Below are 10,428 nucleotides of genomic sequence, written 5' to 3'. Positions count from 1 at the left end.
CTACATCATGAGAGTCACTGACAACTTGTACCACGAGAGATGTGTCATGTTCAATGTTGTATCTTGTACTAGGTGATGTCAGAGCTCAAGACAGTAGGAGGACCGGTGTGTGGAGCCTGCAGTTGTATCATCTGTGACCGCTACATCATGAGAGTCACTGACAACTTGTACCACGAGAGATGTGACATGTACAATGTTGTATCTTGTACTAGGTGATGTCAGAGCTCAAGACAGTAGGAGGACCGGTGTGTGGAGCCTGCTGTTGTATCATCTGTGACCGCTACATCATGAGAGTCACTGACAACTTGTACCACGAGAGATGTGACATGTACAATGTTGTATCTTGTACTAGGTGATGTCAGAGCTCAAGACAGTAGGAGGACCGGTGTGTGGAGCCTGCTGTTGTATCATCTGTGACCGCTACATCATGAGAGTCACTGACAACTTGTACCACGAGAGTGTGTAATGTACAATGTTGTATCTTGTACTAGGTGATGTCAGAGCTCAAGACAGTAGGAGGACCGGTGTGTGGAGCCTGCTGTTGTATCATCTGTGACCGCTACATCATGAGAGTCACTGACAACTTGTACCACGAGAGATGTGACATGCACAATGCTGTATCTTGTACTAGGTGATGTCAGAGCTCAAGACAGTAGGAGGACCGGTGTGTGGAGCCTGCTGTTGTATCATCTGTGACCGCTACATCATGAGAGTCACTGACAACTTGTACCACGAGAGATGTGACATGTACAATGTTGTATCTTGTACTAGGTGATGTCAGAGCTCAAGACAGTAGGAGGACCGGTGTGTGGAGCCTGCTGTTGTATCATCTGTGACCGCTACATCATGAGAGTCACTGACAACTTGTACCACGAGAGATGTCTCATCTGTTGTGTCTGCGGATGTCGTCTTTCTCATACTTGTTTCACCAGAGACGCTAAGCTTTATTGTCGGCACGATTATGACAGGTGAGCCATTTTTCATCATATTACTCACATTCGCATGGTTTGAAGTTGGGTTCTCTTTTGATAAGCACTTATCCTTCTTACGACATCTATTAATACCAACATAGTTGAGGATTGCGAAGATATTTTTTCAAATACAGTTCAATTAGGACCTCAAACATTTTGAGGGAACACAAATAATTTACTTTTTCTTTTTTAGAAGATCTGTAAACCTCCAACTTCCCCGTCCTAACTTTTCCGATCATGTCAAGCAAATCAAGGTTTGAACAACGGTATGATACTGATACAGCCCAAGCATGAACTGTACTGACAAATAGTATTGGAGAATCCGTGACTCGAACTCACGACTTCACTATCATGAATCATAGTCTGTCGCATTACTCACCATTTTCCCTAATACATAAAATACACATAAGTACGTGCAACAAACGTTTTAATCAACACTTCATTTATACAACACCAATTTTACAATCAAACTAGATTTCACACTGAGTGACATGTGGACGTCAAATCACCCGTAATTACTTGACAATTGGTAATTTCGTCCGAAGCTGCGGTGATTCGCACTGGACAGCAATAAAAGTGATCGGCAGGCTTGTCACGGGGATCATGTCCGTGTTGTAATTGAGAGGACATCGTGTAGCGCCGGACACAATATGCAGCCTGTGGCGGACAAGTTGACAATTAACTGTCAGCGCACAGGTGTTGTGATTGGCCGCTAGTTATCGCATGGGGGAGTGCATTTTGTGTACTGTGAAGGGTGTGCTACAGCAGTATGTTTTATCTATAGATGTTATTTCAGTCAATTAAAAACTCGTTAACCAAATAAAATTATCTAATCATAAACAATAACTCGTCTCCTAGTTATATAACCAAACAGTAAAGCACAATTAACTAAATTAACCCTACAATGATAAATACCCCCGCCGCAGCAAACCTGCAGACTAAGCGAATTTCCATTTGACTGATTGGATTTACACTGAAATGTCTACTTAAAAATATAACATTTATTCCCTATTTAAATAGAATTAGTTTAACAAGTACTTAGGTTTGCTGCATCAGGGAGGGTAAATCTGTTCTTTTTTTGTAAAATGTTAATAGTTAGTAAAAAATAAAAATATTTTTCAAATTTGATCAAAATATATTCATAAACAAGTAAACTACAACAGTTTACTTATTCTCCATAAGAATAACATTGGAATTTTAAATTTACAATTTTTTGGAATTTTCTCCGTAACCATTAGGCGCATAATAACGCTTCAATATAGTAAATTATTTGTTTTTTTAAGCTCTACAAAATGGTTTGAAAAGAAATTGCTAAATTTTATGTTTTTTGGGTAAAAAATAGGAAAAACCTATTTTTACCCCATAAAACCCCCCGTAAACCCCCGTTCCCATGGTCCGATTGTGGTGATGTGGAGTAGTATGAGTGTAAATGAAGATACCTGGGCCCTATATATCTTCCTCTAACCACTGCCAAATCACGCACATTTCCCGTCGTAACCCAACTCTATTGCAAGAATTAATCTAACTCGTCAAAGTGCACAATATTACCTTAGCTGCCTATCACAGCCAGCTTTTATGTTCATAATGTATCTAATTATAATATAATGAACAGAGAAATATATATATATGGACTTATTCTAATTCGTGAAAAAGGTTACTAGACTTAGCAAATGTGAATTCTAATTTACGATATTAATTGCCAGACCACGACCCTTCGAGAACCTAATAAACTACATGATTGAATTACCTTTTGCCCCAACCTACACCCCTTCCCCAACCCCTACTTCTATTAGCTAGACATCTTAGGCTACAGTCTACTTATCCGATCAGATGTACAGCTCCAGGCGCTCGACACTACACTGTACTCGTCTCTTGGTTCGCTGCGCGTGCCTACCCGGGTCGACTGCGCGCGCATCGTGGTCACGTGACTTGCGCTATTGTAGCGGTCCGCTACATCCTCCCCCCGGTGGGGTTGTTTTTTTTTCTTTTCCTAGTTTTGGGGTGATTTTGGGGTTTGGGAAAGATGAAGGACGAAGAAATTTTTTTTTTTTTTTTTTTTTTTTTTTTTTTTTTTTTATTGTGCTCGCCGTGAGATTGTGTCGTTGTGACATCGGTGTCGGTGTGGGAATGTTCCAACAGTTTTCTGCACTCCTTTTGGTTTGACTCATTTGAGGTTATAATGTGTGTCGGTCTTGCTTATAAACTATTAACTATTTTTTTTTTTCTAAACTAAAGGTGACTATGGTTTTGAATGAATTTCTTATAACTATGTTTGGTGGGATTGCTTAATCTAAACCTGCTCTAAAAAATGTGGGCGGGCGTATATCAGTGATAGATTTAATTAAGTTGGGTTGAGAAGATCTGTTGGCTGATGAAGTTGGATATATGATTGATGATGAATTTGGGAATGTTGTTGAAATACTGAAGGTTGATGAAATTAGATGGATGTATTGAAGTCTGGTTATTGCTGGTAATTGCTGGTAAATATGGAAGGTTGCTGAAGTTTGATGAGTTTCTTGAAGTTGAGTAGTTGGAAGAATGAAGAATGAAGAATGAAGTTGTGTAAACTGATGAATGAAGCTGGAGTAGTGTTCTGAAGTTCTTGAAGGTATACTGTTGTGATGTGATGTGACGTAATTTCGTAATTAGCTCTTGAGCCCTTACTAAATTCGGGGCGCTAATTATATCGCTGGACGCCTCTTAATGATGGATGAAATGCGTTGGGTTTTGAAGTTGATATGAGGTTGATGATACGTTTACTCAGATGTGAATTTGGAGATTGTTTTGATTGATGATTAATTATTTTGATGTTAGTTATCACTGATATATTCCCTGGATATTCGGTAAAAATTGATCGCGACTACTCTACTTAAGTTTACTATTGATACTTATGATCTAAATGAATTTACTAATAATAAGAAATTGTTCTACTTAATTTAAAAAAAAGAATTTAATTTACTGAGTATAAAAGGGAAAAAATCTAATGTTTATCTACTTAAATGCTATGGATTTGATTGACTGGGAGATATATTACTAAATTTCTGTTGATTTACTAATAATTAATTAATTAACTAGTGTGACACACATTATACACTCTTTCAGCTATTCATGGTTGAATGGAGTTTCGAAAGTCTGTTGGTTGATGTAAGGAATGATAGTGTTATTGTAAGTGTAAATTCATTCGAAGCTCCTCTAGTGCCAATTATCAAGAATTATGCACAGAGGTATTAAATAATAATTATTTATTCCACCGACGGCTTAGCACAACTTAATTTTTTAAATAAATATTGTTTTTAATATGTTCCTTCAATGTGAAGGATTGATCAGTGCTTGGTTTGATTATTTAAATAGGGCGGAAGTAGAGGTTTGAATGGAACAGATGTTTGTACTGATAACGGCAGTGTTATCTCGTGGCTGGCGCTTGCTATTGTCTGTTTCCTACTAGTCCATTTCTTCTCTGTCGCTCAGCAACATAAATATATTTATATATTTTTGTATTTTATTTTAACGCATGCAAGTGTATAACACATAATAAACATTTAAATTACCCTTTACAAATATATAGTACATAACTCTTCTTCTACGCTCAGAATTCTGCCTTTTATTTACAAACATATGGATTGTATTGTGCGCTGTTATCTACTTTGATAACGATTGTATTGCGCCTAAATACCATATATCTTATTTTAATATACGTGGATGACTTTACTTACTTAATACTTTTTATGAAATGTTGTATTTACCTTTGCGATTAAATTGCTTATATTAACACAGAAATACTTAATTTTACTTAATTCTACTTAGTTCTACTTAGCCTAATTGCCATAGTTTAAGTCTAGCTTGGTCTGTAGTCAGTTGTCTGTATCGTTCCAGTGTTGTCATTTTTCAGTCCAGTACTTTTAGTGAGTGTTTGTTGTCATAAGTAAACTGTCGGCTGCACTATTCATATGACAGTTGCAATCTGTCATAAGAATGTGTTATGGCGAACGATTCCCGTCATAGCCAATTTGAGCAAATTAAAAATAAAAAATTACTTAAAAAAAAATTAGTCGTTTGCTCAGATTGTAAGTTTTAAGGGGATTGAAAAAGTTGTTGATTACTGGGGTCTGGAAATGCATATATTAAGTACAAACACTATGACGTGTTTCGCTGCCAACTTGCCACGTGTTGTCGCTTCCGGCTTTCCGGCCAAGCGGTGCATCGAGAGGTGTAGCCGCACCCTCTGTGAAGGTACGGCTTAGACTCAACTCCCAACACCCTATCAGCCGGGGCCGGAGTTGTATTGTGTACCGTATTGTTGAGAAGTATTGTTGCGAAGTATTGTTGTAGTCAGTTACTCGAGATTTCTTGCTAGATGTTCACTTATAACTAATTAAACTAGGCTAAGGTTCTATTGTGCACTCTGACGACGTTTATTTAATAAATTGGTTGAAAAAATCGTTTCAATTGTGAAATGTGGGCTTTTGTCACAATCTTACCTGTTGAGGGGTTTACCAGCTTTACTGACACTGGTGATGAGAAACTGTCAATCACGCACGGTTTTGACCAGGCGTATTGGAGTTTATAATTGACGTTGTCTATTGCTTTGGACTGTGGGTGCATTTTATACATTACCCAATCGCCTACTTTGTAAGGATTGGGTTGACGACCGCTGTTATAATATTGTGTGCGTTTTTCTCTTGCCTTCCGTAGGTTATCAAGTGCATGTTGCCAGCGATTGTCTGTGGTTGGTTGAGGTTCTTCCCCAATTAATTTATTTAAATCCCAGGCTAATTGTAGTGGATGGTTTATTTCTCTCCCCAAAAATAAGCTTGCAGGTGTCGAACCGGTGCTTTCATGTTGAGCGGAATTGAATGCTATTTGAAACCAATGAATGTTTTGATCCCATGTTTGGTTGTCGGAATTGTGATATATTCTCATAGCAACTTTGAGATTTTTGTTGACTCTCTCTACGTTGTTTGCGCTTGGGTTGTACGGTGATGTAAATATGTGTTTGATTCCGAAGTTTAAACACATTTCCTTCATTTGTTTTGATTTGAAAGATGGTGCGTTGTCTGATACTAAGTATTGCGGGAAACCGTAGTGTGAGAATATGTGTTTTGTGAGAAGTGTAGTTGTGGTGGCAGCTGTCGCGTTTCTAGCTGGTAAAAGAATTACAAACTTTGAGAATGCGTCCACCACAGATAGTAGGTATGAGTTGCCTGACTTTGTCCTAGGAAGTTTGCCTACGTAGTCAATGTACACTTTTTGGAATGGTTTTGTTGCTAGATCGGATGATAATTCGCCTACCCTGGTGTTCGGAGCTTGTTTGGATCTTTGGCAAGAGAGACATGTTCTGACTTTGTCGGCTATTATTTTGTTTAAATTTGGTGACCAAAAAAATTGATTTATTTTATGTATAGTTTTCTTGATTCCTAGGTGTGCTGATGTAGGTGCTAAATGGTAGTATGTGAAAATCATGTCAATTAGTTTCGTGGGGAGTACTATTCGTGGTGTCTTTTGGCCGGGTGCTAAATGCATTAACACTCCGTCCTTTACTGTATATGCCTGGTTTCTATGTGGGTCCCTAATAATTTTGATCAACGTGGGGTCGTCTCTTTGATGTTCGTCGATGTTTTTGAAAGCTTCTGGAATTTTCATCAAAATGTTTACTGAATGTGTATTAGTGTCATCGTTTAGTGTTACTACTGTTGGTTGTGTGTCGGCGTCCTCGTATAACCTAGATAGACAGTCGGCGACTGGATTATCACTGCCTTTTATGTGCTCAGAATGAAATTGGAAAGAGTTAATGAATGTTATCCATCGCGCAATTTTACCTACTTGTCGTGGATGATTTAGAAGCCAAGTTAATGCTGAACAATCTGTTTGAAGTGTAAACTCCCTGTGTTCGAGGTATTGTTGGAATTTTGTCAATCCGAACACGACTGCTAGGCATTCTAATTCAACTGTGGATTTGTTTACTTCGTGTTTGCTTAGTGGTCTCGACGCGTAGGCTACTGGTAATAAACTACCTTCGTGTTCCTGTGCTAATTGCGCTCCTAGTCCTGTGCCTGAACCATCTGTTTGTAGGATGAATTTTTTATTGAAATCTGGGAGTCTTAAAACTGGTTGCGACGTTAGAGCTTTTTTAATACTTTGCAAGGCGGCTTCCTGTTCAGAGCCCCATTCAAATGGTGTATCTTTGCGTTTGAGTTTGTTTAATGGTGCCGAAATGTGTGAAAAATTCGGTATGAACCTCGCGTAATACGCTGTCATCCCGATTAGCCTAGAAATCTGTTTGACATTTTTGGGGGTTGGGAAGTTAAGAATTGGTTGAATTTTTTGTGTGTCAAATGTAACTGTGCCGTTGCGAAAAATGTGGCCTAGGAATTCGATGTGATTAGATGCTACAGTCATTTTTTCTGGGTTGATCGTAAGACCTGCGTTTTGTAATCTAGTTATTACTTCCTTTATTTGATTGAGATGGTCTGAAAATGATCCATTTGAATAAATTACCAAGTCGTCGAAAAAATTGAAAATGTATTTGTATTTTATGTCTCCAAATATTTTATCTATTAACCTCGTCAAAACCTGTGATCCTGTGGCTAATCCAAATGGTACAACGTTGAACTCAAATTCCCCAAATGGGACGACGAATGCTGTGTATTTTTTGCTTTGTTCTGTCAACGGTATCTGCATGTATGCGCTGTTCAAATCCAACAATGTATACCACTTCGCTTGACCTAAATATTGAAATGCTGATTCGACGGTTGGCATTGGCGTAGACTCTAAATTAATCAAGTCGTTGAGCTTTTTGTAATTGACTACAAATCGCGTTTTGTTTCCTTTTTTGGGGACTACAAATCCTGGACTACTGTATTCGGAGGATGATGGTCTTATCACGCCCTTTTGTAATAGGTCGTCGATTTGTTTTCGTAATGCTTCGAGCTTTGGCGGTGCGAATTGGTACGGCCTACTCCTTACAACCTGCTGAGATTTTAATTTTATGTCGTAGTGTATCAATTTTGTTTGCCCTAATCGTTTCGATACTGTGTTTGGAAATGACTGTAATAATTTGTGTATTTGTTGTATCTGGTTTGGTGTCAAATTATCGCCCAAGGTGTAAGTTTTGTCTTCCTGTAGATTACTATCGTGTTGGTCTGTGTGTAATATGGCCATGACCGGTCTTGTACCGTATGGAAATGTTACCTTGTGATTCGCCACGTCGATGATTGCTTTTGTTTTTGTGAGGAAATCTAACCCTAATACAATGTTTATTGGTAATTTAGGTGCTATTAGGAAACTGAATGTCCAAGAGAAGTGTCTAATTTTAAAGTGTAGCTTTGCCATGTGCGAGAACATTACCTTGTCGCCTGAGGCTGAAACAGCAAATTGATTGATCGGAGTGATTGATTTTGTAATTAAGTGATTATTTTTGATTCTATCAAAAAGGGATCGTGAGCAAATTGACGTCGTAGACCCTGTATCTATGAGTGCATTTGTTTCAATGTCGCCGAAAAAAATTGGTACTGTACATGTTTTTAATTTAGGAAAGTTTGGAGCATTTTTGTTTTTATGGCTATGTGTGTGTGTGTTTTGGTTGATTGTTGTGTGTGAATAGGCGCTATGACGTGTCGGAGGTGCGAGAGCGCCAATTATCGGCCTCCTCTGGAGTTTAACTGTGTATTGTGTGTAGGTGTGTGTTGGTTCGTAGTGTCGGTGGGCGGGCGGTAGTGTCTGGGGTCATTGACCTGCCTCGGTGCGCCGTGATATGCACTGTTATGCACTGGTGTCCTATAGTATGTACTTGGCTGCATATGTGGTCGATGTGGGAATCTTGGTTGCCCATGTGGCTGTTGCATGTATTGTGGTGTGTATTGCCTATGTTGAGGTGTAAATTGCCTATTTTGAGATGTGAATTGCCTGTTTTGAGGTGTGAATTGCCTATTTTGAGGTGCGAATTGCCTGTTTTGAGGTGTAAATTGCCTATTATTTTCTGCTCTGGTTTCCCATCGGCGTGATTGCGAGTTGCTACCCTCCTCTAACTGTCTCACAACTTCTAATTTTGGGATAAGCGCTATTAAATCATCAAGTTTGGTCGGCGGCGGGAATCCCGCAAGACGTGCCCTATTTGTCGCGTTTATACCTGTCAATATTACCTCCAGTAAGTCGTATTCTGTTGGTATTAGGATTTCTGCTGATTCTTTCACCTGGATAATGAAATCTGAAAGTGACTCGAATTGACCCTGTACCCTATAGACTGTTTGAGTCAGGAGCTGTTGTTTTGCCCTTTCTGGCAGAAAGGTACTAATTATAGTAGGAATTGTTTTACCCTTGACCTCCCAGTTCTCCTGTAATGCCATGGTCCAAATATCCCTTAATTGCCCTGCTGTTTTGTGTAACAATGCTATCGTGATTGATTTGTCGTCGGCTAACTTTAATTTCTCAATTTGAATGGCCGTTTTCAAGAAGGCTAACAATTTGCTTGTGTCCGTGCCGTCGCAGTTGGGAGCTTTCGACGCTAGATCGTCGACTAATCTCGGGTTTGTGTGGGTGTGTGTTGATTGTGTTACTGGTTTGTTTTGAGATAAAGCTTGAGCGATTGAATCGCCTATGGCTTGGGCTGTGATTCTAATCATTTCCGCCGTCTGATCCGCTAAGATGGGTGTGTTTTGTTCCGTGGGTTTTGGTGTGTCTGGTACCGTTGGCACTTGCGCTGTCACCGCGTTCTTTAAAATGACCCTATTTTCTTCCAGTGTCTTGGCTGGGGTTAAGCCCCACTTCTCGCACTGTAGAATTGCGCTTTGCGCATCAAAATCTCGTATCCATGATACCCCTGTGGGTTTTGTTTCCCACTCGTAAATCTTGGACATCTTGCCTTGATCTACTATTATTTGAATAGTAAAAAAATTCAAGACCTAAAAACCTTTTTGATATCAACTATTTTACCAAACAGGTGGGAAGAGTTTGGGCTGGGCAAATTGTAATTTAACAAGAAAAAGAGAGAAATTATTTAAAAAAGGTGTGAATTTTGCCTAATGATTGTATTTTACTGCAATTGGTGTGTCAAATGTTTGACTAAGATCTGATTCCCTATATTGTTCAAATGTATGTCATCCCTACGATTTGAATGCCTATATGTGTGTAAATAATATTTATTTGAATTTAAAACATGTGCTAGAAAAATTGGTTGGGTATTTTGATTTGACAATGTGTGTATAAATGTGTTGAATCGAGTTATTTTATCTATTGTGTGTGGTGTATATTCTGACCTAGGGAAATATGGTAATCCTAACAGTATCAACCTGGTGCCTAGATAACGTTTCCTGATTACCCTGAGCAATGATACATATTGCTGTGTCATCATTGTTATTGATGTATTGCTGAATATGTCATTGGTTCCTATCCATAACAATAATGGTATTTCACTGTTGAAATATGGATTTGTGATTTTGATTTGTTTCTTTAATTGTCCAAT

At 38.7% G+C, this 10,428-nt stretch overlaps 1 protein-coding gene across 1 annotated transcript in view; it reads left to right on the top strand.

Annotated features, from left to right (window-relative positions):
* Positions 1–658: 658 nt before the first annotated feature.
* LOC128994249 (LIM homeobox transcription factor 1-beta-like) overlaps positions 659–10,428 on the top strand; it is a 28,405-nt gene continuing 18,635 nt past the window's right edge. The window contains exon 1 of the mRNA XM_054418656.1: positions 659–968. Coding sequence (XP_054274631.1) covers positions 775–968 — 194 coding nt within the window. The 5' untranslated portion in view covers positions 659–774. The remainder of the gene's footprint in view (positions 969–10,428) is intronic.

The sequence above is a fragment of the Macrosteles quadrilineatus genome, unplaced genomic scaffold (assembly GCF_028750875.1).
Source record: "Macrosteles quadrilineatus isolate MER2022 unplaced genomic scaffold, UCM_ALF_1.0 Scaffold_5__1_contigs__length_97177068, whole genome shotgun sequence".
In the NCBI taxonomy this organism is placed as follows: Eukaryota; Metazoa; Arthropoda; class Insecta; order Hemiptera; family Cicadellidae; genus Macrosteles; species Macrosteles quadrilineatus.
This window is presented reverse-complemented; position numbering and strand designations above follow the sequence as displayed.